This window comes from Rhinopithecus bieti, unplaced genomic scaffold (assembly GCF_001698545.2).
Source record: "Rhinopithecus bieti isolate Rb0 unplaced genomic scaffold, ASM169854v2 scaffold_14876, whole genome shotgun sequence".
Classification (NCBI taxonomy): Eukaryota; Metazoa; Chordata; class Mammalia; order Primates; family Cercopithecidae; genus Rhinopithecus; species Rhinopithecus bieti.
In genome coordinates this window covers 78046-100891 of record NW_016807955.1, presented here as the reverse complement: position 1 = coordinate 100891, position 22846 = coordinate 78046, and the positions used below count along the sequence as shown (strand labels likewise).

The window sequence follows — 22846 nt, the reverse complement described above, 5'->3', positions numbered from 1 at the left end:
GATCCCATTTGTTCATTTTTGCTTTGGTAGCCTGTGCTCTTGAGGTCTTACTCAAGAAATCTTTGCCCAGACCAATGTCCTGAAATATTTCACTAATGTTTTCTTCTAGCAGTTTTATAACTTCAGCTTACATTTAAGTCTTTAATACATTTTGATTTGATTTTTCTATACAGTGAAAGGTAGAGGTCTAGTGCAAATCAAAACCACAATGAGATGTCATGTCACTCCAGTTAAATAGCTTTTATCAAAAAGATAACAAATGGTGACAAGGATGGCAACAAAAAGGAATGCCTGTACACCGCTGGTGGGAAGGTAAATTAGTACAGACACTATAGAAAATAGCAAGGAAGTTCCTCAAAACACTAAAAATGTGCTGGGCATGGTGGCTTGCACCTATAATCCTAGCACTCTGGGAGGCTGAGGCAGGATTGCTTATGCTCAGGAGAGCGAGACTAGTCTGGGCAACATAGTGGAATCCCATCTCTGCAAAAAATTTAAAAATTAACCAGACATAGTAGTGCATGCTTGTAGTCCCAGCTACTTGGGAGGCTGAGGTAGGAGGATCACCTAGGCCCAGGAGGTTGAGGCTGCAGTGAGCCATGATCATGCCATTGCACTCCAGCCTGGGCCACAGAGTGAGACCCTGCCTCAAAAAACTAAAAATACAACTATCATATGATCCAGCTATCCCACTGCTGGGCATATATCCAAAAGAAGGAAATCAGTATATCAAAGAGGTATTTGCACTTTCATGTTTATTGCAGCACTATTCACAATAGCCAAGATATGGAATCAACCTAAGTGTCCATCGGCAGAAGAACAGATAAAGAAAATGTGGTACATATACACAATGGAGTACTACTGAGCCATAAAAAGAATGAAATCCTGTCGTTTGCAACAATCTGGATAAAAATGGAGGACACTATCTTAGGTGAAATAAGTAAGGCACAGAAAGACAAATATTGCATGTTCTCACTCCTATGTTGGAGCTAAAAAAGAAAAAGAAATTAATCCCATGGAGGTAGAGAGCAGAATGATGGTTTCCAGAGGCTGGCAAGGGCAGTGAGAAGGGGTTAATAAAGAGAAGGTGGTTAATGCGTACAAAAATAAAATGAGAGGCCGGGCACAGTGGCTCACGACTATAATCCTAGTGCTTTGGGAGGCCGAGGCGGTGGATCACCTGAGGTCAGGAGTTTGAGACCAGTCCGATCAATATGGTAAAACCCCGTCTCTACTAAAAATACAAAAATTACCTGGGCATGGTGGCGTGCACCTGTAGTCCCAGCTACTTGTGAGGCTGAGACAGGAGAATTGCTCAAACCAAGGGGTGGGGGTGGAGGTTGCAGAGAGCTGAGATCCTGTCACTACACTCCAGCCTGGGCAACAGAGCAAGACTCCATCTCAAAATGAATGAATGAATGAATGAATGAATGAATGAATAAAATAAGAAGGAAAAATATCTAGTGCTCAATATAGCATAATAAGGTGACTAGAGTTAACAATAATTTACATTTCAAAATAACTACAGGAGTAGGTTTGTAATGTTCCCAACACAAAGAAACAACAAATGTTTCAGGTGACGCATATCCTAAATACCCTGATTTGATCATTACACATTGTACATCAAAATGTCACATGTAACCCACAAATATGTACCACTATTATGCATACATTAAAGCAAATGCAACACTCATCCCCACCATGAGTATCTAAACTCTAATTTTAATCAATTGTATTTACATAAAGATTATAAAACCTAATACTTTAAGGTAACAATTATGAAAAAAGTTATTAAAAATATAACAAAATCCTTTTTTTTTGTGATGAGTCTGATTACACAAAATATCATATAAGTTAGTGTCGGAATCCCCACATAATATTTACAAATCATTTGTTTCCAAGTAAATTTGGAACTTATACCTTTATCTTGATGACTATTAGTTGTCCCTAGGAATTGTAAGTCAGAACCCACACTGCCAGTTTTACCACATAATTGTGAAAATCCAAGTTGTGCACATTTCCCAGAAAAATTTGTTTGATGAGTACCAGTAGTACCTTTTGAAGAAAGGAGGGGAGAAAACATAAAAGCAAAAGTTAACTTTATTTCATGAATACATCTTATTTCATAAATATTGGTGCAATTTAGGTGGAAATAAATATAAGTGTATAAGTGCAGTGAGGTAGGCAGGCAAGAAAGGGATAAAGCTTTTGATATTAGAAAATCTGATTAGTGGCAGGAGTTAAATGACAGAAGACAGACTAGCAAATAACAGGGAAAAGATAGGTATGTTGAAAAATATCCGCAAAAGCAGCTTCTTCCTACACTCTTTCTCTCAGCATGGAATGTTTCTCCAGACCTGGCTTTCCTTCTTCCCAGTATTTGTAGTATATGCACTACCCAAAAAGCTCTATGGCCAAACTCTTTTCTTTTCTATTTTACTTTTTTTGTGCAGTGGTGTGATCTTGGCTCAATGCAACCTCTTTTCTTTTCTAATATACCACACAGCATTCACGTAGATTCTAAGCTTATCCAGACATGTTTCCCATTTCCCTTCCTGTGTCTGGTTAAGGTTATTCCTGGGAAGGTGAGTAAGTCTAAAAAAAAAGGTGGTAATGACTCCTCTGGCGTTTAGTGTATTCATCTATTAAATGAGCCCATCCTTTGTAGTTCTGAAACTGTATGATTTAAAAAAAATTCTCTCCCTATCATATCAAGTCTCTTTATCTTTCACGTCCTGGATGTCTTTTTCTTTTCTTTCTTTCTTTCTTTTTTTTTTTTTAAAGACCGGGCCTCTCTCTTATTGCCCTGACTGGAATGCAATGGTGCAATCTTGGCTCACTGCAGCCTCGACCTCCCTGAGCTCAGGTGATCTTCCTGCCTCAGCTATTCAAGGCTGGTCTCGAACTCCTGATCTCAGGTGATCCACCTGCCTCGGCCTCCCAAAGTGATGGGCTTACAGGCGTGAGTTACAGTGCCCAGCCTCTTACTCATTTAAAGTCAAGCTCAACCTCTTTCCTGCAGTTTTCTGAAACCACTTCAATACCTATGTTTTCCTTTCTTGAATCCTTACAGTATTTGTAATTTATATCATCCAATCAAGCATTAGGTTATATATTGCCTTATTCTCCAGTTGTTTAAAATATGTACAACTAGGAAATGAGCTTCTCAATGGTACAGAGTAATCAAAATCAAAACTGCTACAAACATAACTGGACATATTCTTGCCTTTCTCCTTCTCTGTTAAACACCAAAATAAACTATGCAGTCATTATGCCACTTCATTTTTGTATGAAAATACTATAGAATTTCACTGCATAAAGGTCTATAAATTCTCCTAGGGAACAATGTTTACTGAATAATATATCTGAACTCAAACCCAACAAATTTTGAAAACTGTTATTTAGATGTTAAATACATTTTTAAATCTATAACATAGTTAAATCTTTGCCTTCTAAACCATTTTCCCTTCTAACGGTATCTCTTCGCCAACACACTACAATTTTTCTAATTACCTGGGTGCTATATCTTGAAATCCTAAACAATCACTTAGAACTCAAGCTCAACCTTTTTTTTTTTTTTTTTTTTTTTGAGACGGAGTCTCACTCTTGTAGCCCAGCCTGGAGTGTAGTGGTGTGATCTCAACATGAGGCACGGGCCTGGCCTCAACCTCTTTCTAAATGATATGGTCATTTATAAAGACAGGTATGTTGAAGAATATCCACAAAGGCAGTTTCTTCCTACGCTCTCCTTTTTCTTCTAAATGTTATGGTCAATGACAATGAGCATTTCCTCTGAAGTACCATCATATTTACTTTCTGTAACACTTAGTCCATGTTCTCAGTTGCTCTGACCAAAAATCTTTACAGCATTATTGACACTTCTTTCTCACATTCTATACCCAATCTACCAGCAAACTATATCAACTTTACCTCTGACATAAAATCAGAATCCAATCACCTCTTTTTTTTTTTTTTTTTGAGATGGAGGCTCGCTCTGTCGCCAGGCTGGAGTGCAGTGGTGCGATCTCGACTCACTGCAACCTCCACCTCCTGGGTTCAAGAGATTCTCCTGCCTCAGCCTCCTGAGTAGCTGGGATTACAGGCATGCGCCACCATGCCCAGCTAATTTTTATATTTTTAGTAGAGACGGGGTTTCACCATGTTGGCCAGGATGGTCTCGATCTCTTGACCTCGTGATCTACCTGCGTTGGCCTCCTAAAGTGCTGGGATTACAGGTGTGAGCCACCACGCCCAGCCAGAATCCAATCACTTCTTACCACATTCTTGCTATCCTGGTTAAAGCCTCCATCAACCCAGTCACAATTACTACAACAGATTCTTAATCAGTCTTCCTGTTTTTGACCTTGCTCTCCAATACACAAAGTTTGGCTTTGTGCCCCCACCCAAATCTCATGTTGAATTCATAATCCCCAATGTTGGAGGTAGGTGGGACCTGGTGGGAGGTGACTGGATCATGTGGCAGGTTTCTCCTTTTGGAGCTGTTCTCATGATAAGAGTTCTCACAAGATCTGGTTGTTAAAAGTGTGTAGCACTTCCCTCTTCACTCTCTTCCTCTTGCTCCCACCATGGAAGACATGCTTGTCTCCCCTTTGCCTTACACCATGATTGTAAATTTCTTGAGGTTTCCCCAGAAGTAGAAGCTTGTACAGCCTGTAGAACCATAAGCCAGTTAAACCTCTTTTCTTCATAAATTACCCAGTCTCAGGTATGTCTTTATGGCAGTGTGAAAACAAACTAATACACTCTCCTTTCATCTATTTTAACAGTAAAATCCAAAATGAGCCTGGAAACACAGTAAGTGATGTCAGTTCTTTCTTCAAAATGCTCCTCATTCAGAGTAAAATGTAAAGTTCACTTATAAGTCCACTAGGCCTTAAATAAGGACCCCTATTATATCTTTAATTTTCTATTTATTTTCCCCTTTCTCATTTCATTCCAGACATACTAGTCTCTTTGATATTTCTCAAACATGTTCTCCACACACTTCTCTCCTAGTTACTCTGTGCTGACTGTTCCCTCTTCCTGAAATTATGTATTCTCTTCTCCTGATATATTGTGGTTTGTTTCAAATATTCTTTCCTGAATATGGCCTTCTTTCTGCTCTGTTTTCCTTAATAGCATTTACTACCAGCTAACTTACTATGTCTTCTATTTATTTAATGTCTGTTCTCGTTCCTAAGTAGAATGCAAGCTCAACTAGGCAGAACCCCAGGACTTAAAAAAGCACCTGACACAAGCCGGGCGCGGTGGCTCAAGCCTGTAATCCCAGCACTTTGGGAGGCTGAGACGGGCAGATTATGAGGTCAGGAGATCGAGACCATCCTGGCTAACACAGTGAAACCCCGTCTCTACTAAAATACAAAAAACTAGCCAGGCGAGGTGGCGGGCGCCTGTAGCCCCAGCTACTCTGGAGGCTGAGGCAGGAGAATGGCGTAAACCCGGGAGGTGGAGCCACTGCACTCCAGGCCGGGTGACAGAGCAAGACTCCTTCTCAAAAAAAAAAAAAAAAAAAAAAAAAAAAACAAAAAAAACACCTGACACATAGGAGATACTTAATATGGGTGTTGTATTAAGCAAATATTGCCCTATATTAATATTTAAACAATTTCAATGAGAAACCCTCCAGGGTTTTATGAGATAATAATGTCTAAGTGTCCATTCTTATCAGATCTTCAATAAATAACTTATTGAATCTGAACTGTCTACTAGATTAAAAGTTCTATGAGTCTTTGAATGCACTATGAAGTTAAGAGAAGTCTCTAACTTAGTTCAACATGACCATCATCAGCAACTTGTACTTACCAGCAGCACATAAAGGAAGATAATCTGGGTTAAAATCCCGACTATTCTGAAATAAGTTTCTTGATACTCTTTTTCTGCTAAAACATAAATCATCATTGACTGGCATTCCTTGAGAGGGCTTTAATTTTGGAGATGGGATGAAATCATATGTTGAAAACTAGAAGAACAGAATCATAAATTAGCAAATTTGTGTTAATTCTTCCTGGTAATAAATATGACAAAATAACTTAGATCCAATTATGAAATTCAGGTTAGAATGCATTTTAATTTATCAAATATATAATGATACAGATAAACATCCATATTTAGTACAGTACACCAACAGAACAGAAATGCTAATTTCATTCCAGAACAGAAATGCTAATTTTTTTTTTCTTACTACTTCACCCCAACCCTTTACTGTTCCTTACCATCCTACAGTATACTCTGGCGACAAGGAAGGAGAGAATACAAATGACAAAAAGGATGATCTGACTGAGCAGCATAACCCCTCAAACTATGCTATCTTTGTTTGAGCACTAGACAATAAGTGCCAATTGAAGGTCACTGAACAAGCAAGCATTCTACTATACTGTTCTTACTGAGGCAAATCTATTATCCATATTCTGCAGCCCAAATGTCAATGTAAATGACATGGCAACCTATGTCACAGTTCCCTTAGGAGATTTTCTTACACTAGGTCTCTTAGTTAAAACCAGTAAATAATACTTTATATATGTCTAGTACTTCATGGTTTTCAAGTCCTTTCTCATAAACCCCATATGATCGTTAAGGAACAAGGTGTCAGGACACAATTTTGAAGTTAGACATAATCAGTTAAAGAACTAACTAAGAGCATGATTCAAGTGTTCAAAATTCTTCACCAGTGATAACCTCAGTTGTCCCGGATCATTTCACACTCAACATGACTATAAAACATTAAAAAAAACTAAATGAATTGACAGGAAATTATACTTCCTATATATTTATTTGGAGCTGATAGACACAATCAAATATAGATGTGGTGATAAACCTTGTCAGTATGTTTCTTTGTAAACTTTGCCAAGTATCAAATAGCAAAATAAAATTAAAGATATGTCTATTATGCCTCAGGTACCCATGTTATTATCAAATTTTGTGAAAAACCTATTACTTCCTTCAAAAATTAACCCAGAAATGATAAGAAACAAAATTAAGAATGGCCAGATGAGGCCACGTGCAGTAGCTCACACCTGTAATCCCAGCATTTTGGAAGGTGGAGGCAGGTGGATCACTTGGGCCCAGGAATTTGAGATCAGCCTTGGCAACATAGTGAAATCCCGTCTCTACAAAAAATACAAAAATTAGCCAGGCATGGTGGAACGTGCCTGTGGTCCCAACTAATTGGGAGGCCGATGTAGAAGTATTACTTGAGCCTGAAAGGTAGAGGCTGCAGTGAGCTGATATTGCACCACTACACTCCAGCCTGAGTGACTGACTGAGACCCTACATTAAAAAAAAAAAAAAGAATGCCCTCAGCTGGGCATGATGGCTCACGCCTGTAATCCGAGCACTTTGGGTGGCCAAGGTGGGTGGGTCACTTGAGGTCAAGAGTTCAAGACCTTCCTGGCTGACATGGTGAAACCCCATCCCTAGTAAAAATAAAAAATTAGACAGGCATGGTAGCACACACCTGTAGTCCTAGCTACTCGGGAGGCTGAGTCAGAGGCTGAGGCAGGAGAACTGCTTGAACCTGACAGACCACGGAGGTTGCGGTGAGCCAAGATTATGCCACTGCACTCTAGGCTGGGCAACAGAGTGAGACTCTGTCACAAAAAAAAAAAAAAAAAAAAAGCCCGAATAAAAAAGGATTGACTTTACTTTCTCAAAACCCAGTTAACATCCATGATTGATTACACAGTCAGTCATCATTAAAAGTGATTATAATGAATAAAAAACAAAACCAGATTATAGTCAAACTCTATTTATAGTATAGGATGAGGCGTGATGTAACACAGCTAAAATAGTGGAGTAAATCCAGCAAATAATGTCTTACGGATAGGGATAAGGCTAGTAGTAAGTATATATTATATATATATATATTTTTTTTTTTTTGAGACGGAGTCTGCGTCTGTCGACCCAGCTGGAGTGCGTAGGTGGCCGTGATCGCGGCCTCACTGCAAGCTCCAAGCTCTGCCTCCCGGGTTCACGCCATTGTCCTGCCTCAGTCCCCTGAGTACCTGGGACTACTGGCGCCTGTCACCATGCCAGCTAATTTTTTGTAATTTTTAGTAGAGACGGGGTTTCACCCTGTTAGCCAGGATGTTCTCAATCTCCTAACCTCATGATCCACCCGCCTCGGCCTCCCAAAGTGCTAGGATTACAGGCGTTGAGTCACTGTGCCCAGCCCAGTATGGAATGCATTTTATGTTAGATTTACTTTGTGAATAATTTCTGTGTAGCAAACACATATTAGTATATAGGCCAGATACATACAACAACTGGTGGGGGTGGTAATGTTAATGAGGGTGGTGGTGTGTGTGTATGTGAATGTGGCATTTTCAGAAATCTTGAGAAGTCAGGCAGAGATTAAGTCTTGCTACATAAGATTGTGCATCTGAAAGTAGACTATAGGACATACCAATTATTATTAACATGAAAGTCCCGTTTAGGTCTCTCTTAAAAGTAAATGATTTTCATTAGGGTAAGTTTTGATGGGATGAAACAATGAAGAAAAAGTGGTTTCGAGTAAAAGAAAATAGAATTCATAAATTTTGAAAGAGTTGTAAGTTAACGTTACAAAATGTGAAGCAGTCTATTTAAAGCACTTGATGACTCTCAGGAACATGGAACTGAATTTTCAATCTTTGCAGTTAATACCTAAAATCTATTTCATTCCTTAGAGTTACAGTAAATGAAAACATTATAAAAAAGCAAGTTTCACACTTAATATTAACGATGGTTTTAAATTTACATAGTGTTATTTACTGTTTCAATCTTTTTTGGATTTTTTTTTTTTTTTTTTTTTTTTTTGGACAGGGTCTCACTCTGTTGCTCAGGCTGGAATGCAATGGCATGATCATGGCTCACTGCAGCGACCTTCCCCATCTTAGGTGATCTTCCCACCTCAGCCTCCCAAGTAGCACATGCCACCACACCCAGCTAATTTTTTAAAAAATTTTTTGTAGAGACGGGTTTTTGCCATGTTGCCCAGGCTGATCTCAAGCGGTCAGGTTCAAGTGATCTGCCCACCTTGACCTCTCAAAGTGCTGAGATTACAGGCGTGAGAAACTACACACAGCCTATTATCTCTTAGCCTTTGCATTTGAATCCCTGCATATTTTTCATAAAAAGATTACAAAAATTAGGCTGGGCATGGTGGCTCACGCCTGTAATCCCAGCACTTTGGGAGGCCGAGGCGGGCAGATCACGAGGTCAGGAGATCGAGACCATCTTGGCTAAAACAGTGAAACCCCGTACCTACTAAATATACAAAAAAATTATTCAGCCTTGGTGGCGGGCGCCTGTAGTCCCAGCTACGGAGGCTGAGGCAGGAGAATGGTGTGAACCTGGGAGGCAGCACTTGCAGTGAGCCGAGATCGTACCACTGCACTCCAGCCTGGGAGACAGAGCGAGACTCCGTCTCAAAAAAAAAAAGAAAAAATTACAAAATTTACTCTTGTTTAATCCTCTGACCTAATGCATCTTATTTTAGCTTTTGGCACAAGAATTAAAGCATCTCAAAATAGTTTTAATTCTATTTTGGTAGCAAAAAATTACCAGAAAAGACCTTTTAATATCTAATTCTCTCAGAAATCACTTACACTCCTGGCTTCACTGAACTTGTACTAAACTTTATCTTGACCTCCAGTTTTTGAACTTTTCACCTTTTGCCAGTTCTTTCTGGTTTCACCTGGACTCCACCCATGCCCCTTCATGGTGGGCATTAAACAAGTTTATTCCCATTAACCAGCTACCTTCTGTAAACATCACTGTGTCTTTCAAAATTTCCCATGTATACTTTAGAAAAAACAGCTGTGATACTATATGTAAACTTTGTATCTTGCTTTTGAACTTCACATTATGATAAAAGTACTTCTCATGCTGTTAAAACCCCTTATAAGTGGCTATACTTTTTTTTTTATTAAGAGACAGGGTCTCACTATGTTCTCTTGGCTGGCCTAGAACTCTGGGCTCAAGTGTTTTACCCAATTCTGCTACCGAAGTACCTAGGACTATAGGATCACACCACCCGGCCTGGCTATAAATTTTAATTACAAAAATAATAATTGCTTATTGTAAAAAATATAAAAAATATCAAAGTTATCAAAAGAAAAATTAAATTTAAAAAATGCAAACTATGGAAATAAGATATAAACTTAAATTATTCTTTGGGACCACTCTCACTGGAATCTTATTGATAAATCCTGTTATCTATATGTAAACATTTTTCATATATGTAAACATTCTTTTTCTATATGTAAACATTCTTCAATAAGCTATTTTAAAAAAAAATAGAACACATGATACTCTGGCACACAGTAAATATGTAGACATCCTTCCATGTAAGACCATACACATCTGTTTATTTTAGACTCATAGTTCCTTACTGATGGACATTTTCTTTGCCACAACTTTTCACTATTACAATCTTGCAATGAACGTTGTTACACACCTATCTTTGCATATTATATTCCTATAGTATAAAAGTCCTAAAAATGGAACTATTGGGTCCAAGGACATAAATGATCTCTAATGGCTATCTAATATTCCATTGACTAGATGTGCCACTCTCCTTTGATGGAACATTCAGATTGCTCCCCAGGCTTTTCTCAGATTGATAAGCAAAATATTCCAATGGGGGAAATACTACATACATGGCTCAAGGTAGCAGTGCTGACAGAAGGAGACTGACAGACTTTAGAAAGACTGTCACATATGCTACATAGCTAAAATTAAAAAAACAAAAACAAAAAAAATTAAGGCTGAGTGCAGTGGCTCATGCTTTTAATCTCAGCTCTTTGAGAGGTGGAGGTGGGAGGATTATTTGAGCACAGGAGTTTTACATCAGCCTGGGCAACATGGCAAGACCCCATCTCTACAAAAAATAAAAAATTAACCAGGCCTGCTGTTGCGTTCTGGTAGTCCCAGTAACTTAGGAGGCTGAGGTGGGAGGATCGCTTGAGCCTGGGAGGTCCAGGCTGCAGTGAGCCATAACTGTGCCACCACACTCCAGCTTGGAAGACAGAGTGAGACCTTGCCAAAAAAAAAAAAAAAAAAAAAACCCCAGTTGGGTGTAGTGGCTCACGCCTGTAATCCCAGCATTTTGGGAGGCTGAGGTGGGAGGGTCACTTGAGCCCAAGTTCAAGAATGACCTGGGCAACGTAGCAAGATCCCATCTCAAAAACAAAAGAAAAAACTCAAAGTCTTTTTTTTAAATATCTGTAAACTTCCTACACAAGGTAGATTACCCACACTGAACTCTCTGTAGCTGTTAGCTAACCACATTCATAAAATGTGCAAACAAAATATAGACTATTTAGTTATTTTGTGTGCAGTTTGTTTTCATACATGTTAAAAGTAAGGTAATCAGCTGAATCAAGGAAGAACGAGGACTGATCAAAGAAAGGAAAAAATATTGCAAACTGCATGCAAAATAACTAGTGTGTGAAATAACCAACTAAATGTCTCTGATTCCTTGTTTGCCATTTATTTCTGTAGGGTTCACTAATATATTGTCCCTCTAAGTTCAAACAGGAGAGTTAAACATGTGGCCTGAAAGTGCATCCTTTCTGAGACCTAGTGTCTTGAGTTCTCAGTTAAACTTTCCTCATATAAGTGACTGAGCAATGTGGTTCATGTGCATCAATATAATACACAAAGATATGTGTGCAACCGTATTCTCGGCAAAGGCTGATTCTGATTGAGCACATGGACAACTGTGTTCACACAGATGGCAGCAGTGGGTGAAACTGGGTTTTGATTTTACGGTCTCTTTGGTGATTTCTGCTGGATGATAGTATAATCAGGTGGCACACCTAGCAGGGAATCTAGAATCTGCTTTCCTTATTGTCTTTTATGTTTATGATATGGTTAGACTTTGTGTGCCCACCCAAATCTCATCTTGAATTGTAATCCTCATAATCCCCACATGTCAAGGGAGAGACCCGGTGGGAGGTGACTGGATCATATTGTGTCCCCCATGCTGTTCTCATGATAGTGAATTTTCATGAGGCCTGATGGTCTTACAAGTGTCTGACAGTTCCTCCTTCACATATTCACTCTCTCTCACCGGCTGCCATGTAAGATGTGCCTCTTCTCCTTCCACTATGATTGTAAGTTTCCTGAGGCCTCCCCAGCCACGTACAACTGTGAGTCAATTAAACCTCTTTTCTTTATAAATTACCCAGTCTTGGGCAGTTCTTTACAGCAGTGTAAGAATGGACTATTATAGTTTATTGGTACAGAGGTAGTGAGGTACTGGTATAAAGACACTTGAAAATGTGGAAATGACTTTGGAACTCGGTAACAGGCAGAAGCTAGAATAGTCTGGAGGGCTCAGAAGAAAACAGGAAGATGTGGAAAAGCATCGAACTTCCTAGAGACTTATTGAATGGTTTTGAACAAAATGCCGATTCTTTATAGCAGTATGAGAACAGACTACCTTTATAGCAGTATGAGAACAGACTAATACAGTTGTTTTTGTTTGTTTGTTTGTTTTTTAATGTACTGATATAGGCTGCTCCTTTACTCTTCTCCTCCATCCAAAACTCAAGGCTTTTTCACGTTTGCTTATTATGGACCCAATACCTGTTACTACCTACAAATATGGAATTCTATACCACAGAAGAACAAAATTTGTAACATTCAATGATCAGTTTTCTTTGGTTTCTACAAATAATTGAATAACTGCAAATTAATATTACTTCAGAACTCTAAAGCTAAAGAATGGATGGTGAACACATTAATTATAAATTAGATGAAGTGAGTCAGAAAAATGTCTTCCAAAAGCCAAATAAAATAAAATTTAACAGTTTTCCAAATCTTAGGCAAGTTTAGCATTTCAAAAACAAAGAAAATTCAATGTCATTGTATAAGATACGGACCTTGAAAATAAAAAGTGTCTTACCAAATTCTGGGGAATTACAATTATCATTATGTATTGCTGTTTAATGTGTTATCCCTGAACAGTAGATTAAAACAACAAACACTTGCTATCTCTTTTTCAGTGGAACAGGAATTTGGAAGCAGCTTAGCGGGATGATTCTGGCTAAGTGGCTTAGCTGGATGGTTAAGGTTACTCTAAGGCTGCAATCAAAATGTTAGCTAGGCTGTTGTCAACTGAAGGCTTGACTGATACTTGAAAATCGCTGACGTTCACTCAAGTGGTTACTGTCAGGAAGCCTCTGTTCTTTGCCATTTGGGCCTCCCAAGTAGCCACTCAAGACATGGCAGCTGGCTTCCTTCAGAGCATGTCAAGTGAGAGACAGCAACCGACATGGAAGCTGCAGTGCCTTTTTATGACCTAGTTTCTGAAATCACACACTATTACTTCTACTTTGTTTGTTAGAAATGAACTATTAAATCCAAACACACTCAGAGGGGAATTAGACTCCAACCTCTTCAAAGGAAGTATCTCAAAGAATTTGTGAAAACATATTTGAAACTACCACTCAACAATAACACTTCTGCTACAAGGAATATATGTTTTTGTTTCTTTAACTGATCAACATTCTTAATAGTTTGGTACCTGCTTCCATCTTAAATTCTGCTGGTTTATCAAAACTAAATTATCTATGTTATAAAAAAGGGAAAAATTTGTCATTTCATGAGTGTGATATATTTTTGGAGCACACAAATTGATATATACTGTCTACCCTATGGGCAGTATTAATAAATCAGGATAAAATCAGCTGGAACAAGCTCCTGTTTCAATTGGTTCATAAGCATCATATTAATATGTTAAGTGCTTATATCATATTGGACTAAATAATACCCAAAAGTTTTTAAGTTCTTTTTTTTTTTACTTTAATGTATTGTCTCTTTAAGAAAAAAAAAAATGTTGTTGCCAAAATGTAAATTGAGGTGAAAACACAGTTTAGTTTTTTTTTTTTTTTTTTTTTTTTTTTGGTTGAGACGGAGTCTTGCTCTGTTGCCCAGGCTGGAGTGCAGTGGCGCAATCTCGGCTCACTGCAAGCTCTGCCTCCCACGTTCATGCCATTCTCCTGCCTCAGCCTCAAGAGAGGCTGGGACTACAGGCGCCCACCACCACGCCCGGCTAATTTTTTGTATTTTTAGTAGAGACGGGGTTTCACTGTGTTAGCCAAGATGGTCTCGATCTCCTGACCTCGTGATCTGCCCACTTTGGCCTCCCAAAGTGCTGGGATTACAGGAGTGAGCCACTGCGCCCAGCCAACACAGCTTAGTTTTGAGTTTAAATACCTCAGTCACTTGGTTAAACAAGAAGAAAAAAAAAATTCTTAACAAACTTGAAAGTTTTAGTATCTGTAGTAACTGGTATATAATTGTTTAGAAAAAGTTGGGCCAGGAGTGGTGGCTTATGCCTGTAATCCCAGCACTTTGGAAGGCCAAGGAAGAAGGATCGCCAACCTAGGCAACAGGCAACAGAGCAAGATCCTGTCTCTATGAAAAATTTAAAAATTAGCTGGGTGTCTTGGCTCCAGCCTATAGTCCTAGCTACTCAGGAGGCTGAGGTAGAAGGATCGCTTAAACCCAGGAGTTTGAGGTTGTAGTGAGCTATGATTATGCCACCACACTCCAGCCTGGGCAACAGAGCAAGGCTGTGTCTCTAACAACAACAAAAAAGTTCACATAATAAGTCTAATTAAGATAGTTCTTTGGACAAATTATACTTGCTTAAAAACAGTTATTTGTCTAGATTTTACTACCACATAAGAATAACATTAGTATGATATAGCTGTGCAAACTATACCATAGGTTTTGTCAGAAAACCTAACTTAAATTTCTTAAATTTCCTCTAATGGTTTCACAGGTTGTATACATTAACATCATTACTTTCAAAATATAAAATTGTAAAATCATGTTCTCAACTAAGTTTAATAAGACAATATTTTATAAAATAGGTCAATTCTTATAATGATGTAAATCTAATAACGCTTAATATATCAACTTCTATTGTAATTATCAGACCCTTAGCTAACTTTAAGATTTTAGACTAAAATTGAATTAATGAAAACTTTAGATCCCAATTTCTAATTAAGATAAAAATGCAAATCACTGATCATCAAACTTGTTTTTATAATTTACCCTTGTGTCTTATATTTATACATCATAGAATAACCAATGAATAGGTTAAAGCAGGGTTTCCAAACTCCTGGGCCACGGACTGGTACTGGTCCTGGCCTGTGAGGAACCCAGCCACACAGCAGGAGGTGAGCGGCGGGCAAAGGAGCAAAGCTTCAAATGTATTTACAGCAGCTACCCATCACTGGGATTACTGCCTGAGCTCTGCCGCCTGTCAGATCAGCAGTGGTATTAGATTGTCATAGGAGCACAAACCCTAGTGTGAACTGCATATGCAAAGAATCTAGGTTGCACACTCCTTCTAAGAATCTAATGTCTGATGATTTGAGGTGGAACAGGTTCATCCTGAAACCATTCCCCTTCCCCCGAAGTCTATGGAAAAATTATCTTCCATGAAACTGGTCCCTGGTTCCAAAAGGATTGGGGACTGCTGGGTTAAAGGATATATATATACATATGCTTTGGGATGACGTTAACACACATGCTTATTTTTGCCACTTATAAAGGATCTGAAAGCCAGGCGGAGTGGCTCACACCTGTAATCCCAGCACTTCGGGAGGCTGAGACGGGCTGATCACAAAGTCAGGAGTTCGAGACCAGTTTGACTCACATGGTGAAACCCCATCTCTACTAAAAATACAAAAATTAGCCAGGTGTGGTGGTGCGTCCCTGTAATCCCAGCTACTCAGGAGGCTGAGGTAGGAGAATCACTTGAACCTGGGAGGCAGAGGTTGCAGTGAGCCAAGATTGTGACAATGCACTGCAGCCTGGATGACAGAGCAAGACTCCATCTCAAAAAAAAAAAAAAAAAAGATTCTTTTGGGTTACATGACTTTTGGTTTTCTCTGTGTCTGAGGAAACAAAAGTTGGTTTATTTGGGTAAGGTTGTATTTAATATATAAAGCTGACATTGTCCTAAGTACAAGTTACAGGGAAATAGAAATATATATACAAGGTAATCGATATGCTTTGTCCATTATTAAGGGAACTGGTATCGCTTTTTTTTTTTAATTTATTTTTCTTTAGTTATTATTTTTTATTATTTTTATATTTTTTAGAGATGAGGTCTCACTTTGTTGCCCAGGCTGGAGTGCAGTGGCACGATCATAACTCACCGCACACCTGAACTCCTGGGCTCAATCGATCCTTCTACCTCAGCCTCCCAAGTAGCTGGGACTACAAGCACTCACTACCACACCCAGCTAATTTATTTGTATTTATTTTTTTTAGAGACAGGGTCACATATTGCCCAGGCCTCAAGTGATCCTCCAGCCTCAGCCTCACAAATTTCTGGGATTCCAGGCACAAGCCACTGAATTCAGCTGTTATAGTTTTTTTAAGATGGTAACAATAATTATAATATATACATTGTCTTATTTAACATACTTTAAGTTAATTATGTTTAAATTTATTTAAAATTTTTGAAATTTTAAATGTTATCATCTAATTCCATGTTTGTATGTGTCTAAAGGTATATTATCACAGAAATGATAAGAGTTCACAAAATGGATGTATTTTAATATCATTATATACCATTAAAATATTTTCCATGTCTTTAGCCTCTTTTAAATCATTTTAACTGCTTTATTTCTTCTAAAAGATATGGATATTCTCACTTTCTTACTTTGCTTTAAATATTGTTACTCTTAATAAACACTAACATTTATCTGTACACATATCTCATAATCATATGTTAAGGTAATAACAAGTTTTGTACTATAAACTCTCTTAAATTCAATTTCCACATGAAAAATAAAATACCAATTAATATTCTTATTGCTCTCCAAATTTTAATTAGTTTACCTATTATTCATGCAAGGTGACTAAAACAAATGCCTCAAAAGACTTACATACTGGTAGTAGCTTCTACATTTTCCGCTGTAAAATATCCTGTTACCAATAGTTCGTTCTATATAGCTCCGACATAAGCAACATCTACCCTAAGAGTAGATATGCTTTTGTGTTGTTTGCGATTTTCACAAGCATAAAAAATAAAAGTTTTTTAAATTCTTCATGCATCACAACACAATTTTAAAAAGAAAATTAAATCTTAACGGAAACAATCCAACATCCAAGGAAAATCTCAAGTTTTAGGATTAACCCATACCGAACACATTAGTACAATTTAATAATTTTAGTTTTTCTAATTTCTTATCAAATTTGTTATATTAACTATTCTAAATCCCACATTCTTAAAATCTCTGATGTTCTATTTTTCATTTTTAATTGCCCCTTAGTTTAAAAGAATCTGGAAGCCTGTTTCTCACAAAGTGGTTCAGAGACCACCAGCATCAGCAACATCTAGGAGCTTACTCGACATGTAGGCTCAGGCCCCAGTCTAGACAAACTAAATCAGAATCTGTACTTTAACAAGATCCTGAGGTAATTCATTTGCATATTAAAATTTGATAAACACTGCACTTAACTCATATCTTCCTTTCTTTTGACTTAAAACACACACAGTTTCCTGCTACCTCAAATTTTTTTTTTTTTTTTTTTTTTTGAGATGGAGTCTTGCTCTGTCGCCCAGGCTGGAGTGCAGTGGCGTGATCTTGGCTTACTGTAAGCTCCGCTTCCAGGGTTCACACCATTCTCATGCCTCAGTCTCCCCAGTAGCTGGGACTACAGGCGCCTGCCACCACGCCCAGATAATTTTTTGTATTTTTAGTAGAGACAGGGTTTCACCATGTTAGCCAGGATGGTCTCAATCTCCTGACCTCGTGATCTGCCCGCCTTGGCCTCCCAAAGTGCTGGGATTACAGGCGTGAGCCACCACGCCCAGCAAAAATTTTTAATCTTTTAAGTCATCTTCTCTTTGTTTTTCCTTTAGCTTCAGAGAAAAAGACTTCCTTCTCTATCCCAAAGCTAACCTCTCTCTATGCTTGTGTTCTTGACCCATTTAATCTTTACTTAGGAACTTATCTCCCTTCCTTTCCTTCTCCAGTATGACTGCAAGGACTGAATCGCTGCATTTTGCATGTCTAACACCTACCACAATAAAGACACAGAGCAGGCATGTGTAATTCACAGATGGCTCCTTTCTCTGACTCTTCCAAATCAGGTGTTCCTTACTTAAAAATAAAGCACAGTACTAACTTATCCTGTTATATCCTTGTGCTGTTATCTTGCTTGGTCTTTTCTTTCACTGTCAAACCCTTAAATGTTTTCTCATTTAACAGATATTTGTTGATACTTGTGGGAAGAGCACTGTAGTTAGTACTGTTACAAAAACAAAAACTAATTAAACAAAAAAGAAGACAGTCCCTACCATCATACTGTTTACCATCATTGAGGAGAAGGAATAAATCACTTACATGTGCTAAATACTAAATGAGGCAAAAATCCTAGGGCAGTGCAATAAAGAGTAGTTTATAAACTCTCACTCAGTGTTGCACAGATTAGATGATTAAAAAGACAGATGCTGAATAACCTCATAAACTTTCAAATTTGGTTTCCGCCTGTAACAGTCTACTAAAACTGCCCCTTTATATGCCCCAGTGACCTTCCAATAATCAATTCCTCTACCTTGAAAAAACTACAGACCTAGTACCCACATACACATGAAGCAAGTATACTCCTTACTTTTTAGTCTAGATTACTGACTACTATGATTCCCACACCACCTTGTAGTGAAATCTGTTAGGAAAAATAAAGCTAAATAGTAGCCAGCTAATGATGTCCGATTACTTGACTCCACTAACCCATTAAAACACTCCTAAATACACAGAGATGCAAACTTGAAACATCACAGTAATCTGGTTATCAATCTGTAATATGTCAGAGCACAAAAAGAATCCACTAAATAGCAGAAACAAAAACATAATTAAAAGTCTAAATATTCCAAAGTAAGAGATCAGTTAAACACACCATGATATTATCTGATATAATATTAAGTAGCTATCAAAAATCCCACTACAGATTATTTTATGTTAAAGAAAAAAATGTTCAGGCTAGGTGCAGTGGCTCAGGCCTGTAATCCCAGCACTTGGAGAGGCAGAGGAGGGAGGATCACACTGAGGCCAGGAGTTCAAGACCAGCCTGGCCAACATGGCGAAACCCCACCTCTACTGAAAATACAAAAATTAACTAGGCATAGTGGCCGTGAGCCTGTAATCCCAGCTATTTGGGAAGCTGAGGTAGAAGAATCACTTGAACCCAAGAGATGGAGTTTGCAGTGAGCCGAGATGGTGCCACTGCACTCCAGCCTGGGTGACAGAGGGAGACTCCCTCTCAAAAAAAAAAAAAAAAAAAAAATGTAAGTGTAAAGGGGAAACTTTCATTGATGGATAGAAGAACCCACACCTGTATTCATAAACTGAAATGATACTGAAAGTATAAGCAACAAATTATTAATTATAGACCTATAGGAGTGAGATTTTTTGAAATACAAAAAAGCACAAACTTTTCCTCTGTGCTGTTCCATATTTTTCAAATTTTCTATAATGAGCATGTATAACTTTTTTACAATCAGAAAACTTAAGAGGACATTAAGAAAGATTAAAATTAAGAGAAAAGTACCTTCAAAAACCACTTAACAAGTAGTTCTGTAATATATAAGAACAAATGGTGCCTTCCAATTTTCATTTTCCCCAAGCTCTGTACTGCATTTAACACTGATGACTCCTTGAAACTCCCTCATCATTTTGATTCTAAAACCTATTTTTCTTGGCTCTCTTCCAACTTGTGGGCACACTTCTCTTTGCTTTATTTGGTTATATCTCCTACTGCTATTCTCTAAATGGGGTTGTATAACAAGATTTGATCCTACCCTCTCTCTCTTGCTCTGTAAGTCATTCACTGGAGAGACCATCCATTCTCACAGTTTCAGCAATTACTTCAGCACATGACTTCCAGAATCTACATCTCCAGTTATATTCATATCTCTTAAATAACAGTCTTCCAATTCAAGTAGAATATTCTATCTTCCTTCACCAAAAATTCGTATTTCCCCCCAAATTAACTTCCTCTTTCTAGGCTTTCTTATCTCTTCATGGATCTATGATGCATTTAGTTACTTTGTTCAAATTTTAGTTATTCCTCTTTCTCTCCCTCTCCTCCAACACTTAGTCACTAAATCCTTTGAAATATCTCTTGCATCCATCCCTTTTTTCCTAATCCTGATACCCTGCTAATCCTCATAAAAATGAACAACTTACATCTAAATCAGTCTAATAAGGAGGTAATTGGTTTTCCAGTCTCCAATCTCTAGCTTTTCTTAAAAAAAAAACAAAAAAAAACAAAACTACACATTGCTGTTTTGTGATTAATTTCTCTAAACAGTGTTTTAAAAAGAAAAGACCCCTCCCCCAAAAACAGAAACAAACAAAAACCATCCAGCAGTCTCAAATTGCTATCAAAATAACAGGTTAAATTCCTTAGCATGGTATTCTAGAGCCTCCAATCTAGCTCCTCCCTCTCTCTTGTAATCATATTTCCCACCACTACTTTTGGCAGGTGGGAACGGAGTCTCGCTCTGTTGCCAAGGCTGGAGTGCAGTGGCGCCATCTTAGCTCACTACAACCTCTACCTCCTGGGTTCAAGTGATTCTCCTGCCTCAGCCTCCTGGGTAGCTGGGATTACAGGTGCGTGCCACCATGCCCAGCTAATTTTTGTATTTTTACTAGAGACAAGGTTTCACCATGTTGGCCAGGCTCGTCTCAGACTCCTGATCTCAAGTGATCTTGCTCCGCCGCCCCCACCGACCTCTCAAAGTGGTGCGATTACAAGCGTAAGCCACCCGCCCGTCCCGCCACCACTACATTTAAAAAATCATCCTTCCAAACAAACTGGTCTATTTATCTCCAAAATGGGCTACAGGAATATGTAATTGAAATATTCATGATTTTTTTTCTGGAAATTTCGTATTTAATGTCACTAACCAATGCCTGGCTCTTGATCATCTTTTTTCTTTTTTTTTTGTAATTTTTGAGACAAGGTCTCACTTTGTCCCCCAGGCTAATGTGCAGTGACACTATGATCTCAGCTCATTACAGCCTCGACCTCCCAGGCTCAAGTGATCCTCCACCTGAGTCTCCCAAGCAGCTGGGACTACAGACATGTGCCACCGTGCCTGGCTAATTTTTGTATTTTTTTAGAGTCTTACTATATGTCCAGGCTGCTCTCAAACTCCTGGGCTCAAGCAATCCTCCTGCCTTGGCCTCCCAAAGTGCTGGGATTACAGGCATGAGCCAATGCTCCTGGCTTTGATCTTCTTTTAGTAACTACTGCTTCTATCAATAATTTGATGTTTAACTCTTCAATTTGCTATATTACCTTTTAATCTTCACATTTTTGTCTAAGTAAATTAGAAACATTTAGGCACAAAATCTCATTTTATATCTATGTCATACATGTATGGTTAGTATTCACTGAGGAAGGCTCAATTATAATATCAGCTAAACATTTTTTTTTTTTTTTCTTTTTCCGAACAGCCAATTGTCCTTTGTAATCTGCTCCACCCTTTTTGGAGGGCACAGTGGAATTTGGGAGGAGAGGAGAAAACTAACTTTACCTCATATTTTGCTCCAATAAGGTAACTTAACTCTTCATGATTCTCAATCAGTGCCCTTTTCCAGAAAGCACATACCCATGCACACATCTTTAAAAACTTAGAATGATTTTGTGAATGTTGCCATTACAGTTTTAAAGCACACAAATCACAAACTATCCTCAAATTTTCATGTTAGTATTTATAAAAACGGAAATCATTTATATTGCCCTTAAATCAGCTCAGGTGGTGCTGCCCAGTTCTTTTCAAAAAGAAGGCTAGGCCAGGCACGGTGGCTCACGCCTGTAATCCCAGCACTTTCAGAGGCAGTGGAGGGAGGACTGCTTGAGCTCAGGAGTTTGAGACCAGCCTGGTCAACATGGTGAAACCCTGTCTCTACCAAAAAATACAAAAAAAAATTAGCCAGGCTTGGTGGTGCATGCCTGTAGTTCCACCTACTTGGGAGGCTGAGGCAGGAGAATAGCTTGAGCCCAGGAGGTGGAGGTTGCAGTGAGCTGAGATCATGCCACTGCACTCCAGCCTGGGTGACAGAGTGAGACCCTGTTCCAAAAAAAGAAGGCTAAAGCATGTCATACATTTAACACCTTTAAGAAGGCCAACATATTTAAAATTTCTCTGTGTGGGGTCTCATAGGAAGAACTACAAATTTTCTATTTAAAAAGGCAGTCTAATTTTCTTCAATTTATGCTAAGGCTTCAGAAGGCCCAAATTAATATTTTATTTCTAGTCAATCCATATATATAAAGCAGAATATGAAGAGTTAGATGCATTTGATGGCTACTTTACTTTGTTTTAGAAAAATGTTTAGAAATGAAATCACATTATTTAACTTAATTACTAGAAATAAAACAATTTAACATAATTGTATGCTTAATGTTCTGGTTTTAGTTGTTAGCAATTTTGAGCAAAATTATTGCTTTCCAGTATTTTAAAATACTAATTTTAGGTTTAAAAGTAGAGGGCCAGTATACAAATCTAGTTAGCAAGGAGAGATACTTCTGGGAGAAACTGATATCGAAACTATTTCTGAAGGAAACTGTAAGAATACAGGACCAAAAAAGCACTTTCATATTCTTAAATTTACTGTTAAAAACAAAATGTTCACTACTGATTTTCACATAAGGCATAAGAACCCCAGTATCATGTGCTGGTCTTATTGACTATACACATGATGACTGGTAGCTAAAAGTTTAAAATACGTAATAACATTACATTTCAGGTATTATTTTCAGAGTTTTTTTTTGTTTTTGTTTTTTTTTTTTTTTTTTTTTT

General features: G+C 38.1%; 2 protein-coding genes across 5 annotated transcripts in view; one reads left to right on the top strand and one right to left on the bottom strand.

Moving 5' to 3' along the window:
• The window catches only part of KLHL28 (kelch like family member 28), a 122902-nt gene that overhangs the window by 45117 nt on the left and 54939 nt on the right, over positions 1-22846 (top strand). For 2 of the 4 annotated variants that reach the window (XM_017884185.1, XM_017884186.1), the window contains one exon: positions 21498-21598. The exons of 1 other annotated variant lie outside the window; for it this stretch is intronic. The gene's annotated coding sequence lies outside the window, so the exon portion shown is untranslated. Of the gene's footprint in view, positions 1-15548; positions 15680-21497; positions 21599-22846 lie in introns of those variants that run through there. One more of the 4 variants, XM_017884187.1, reaches the window with a different exon arrangement.
• Positions 1-22846, bottom strand: part of TOGARAM1 (TOG array regulator of axonemal microtubules 1) — a 118783-nt gene that overhangs the window by 80852 nt on the left and 15085 nt on the right. The window contains 2 exon segments of the mRNA XM_017884180.1: positions 1921-2055; positions 5824-5980. Of these exon segments, the coding sequence (XP_017739669.1) occupies positions 1921-2055; positions 5824-5980 (292 nt within the window).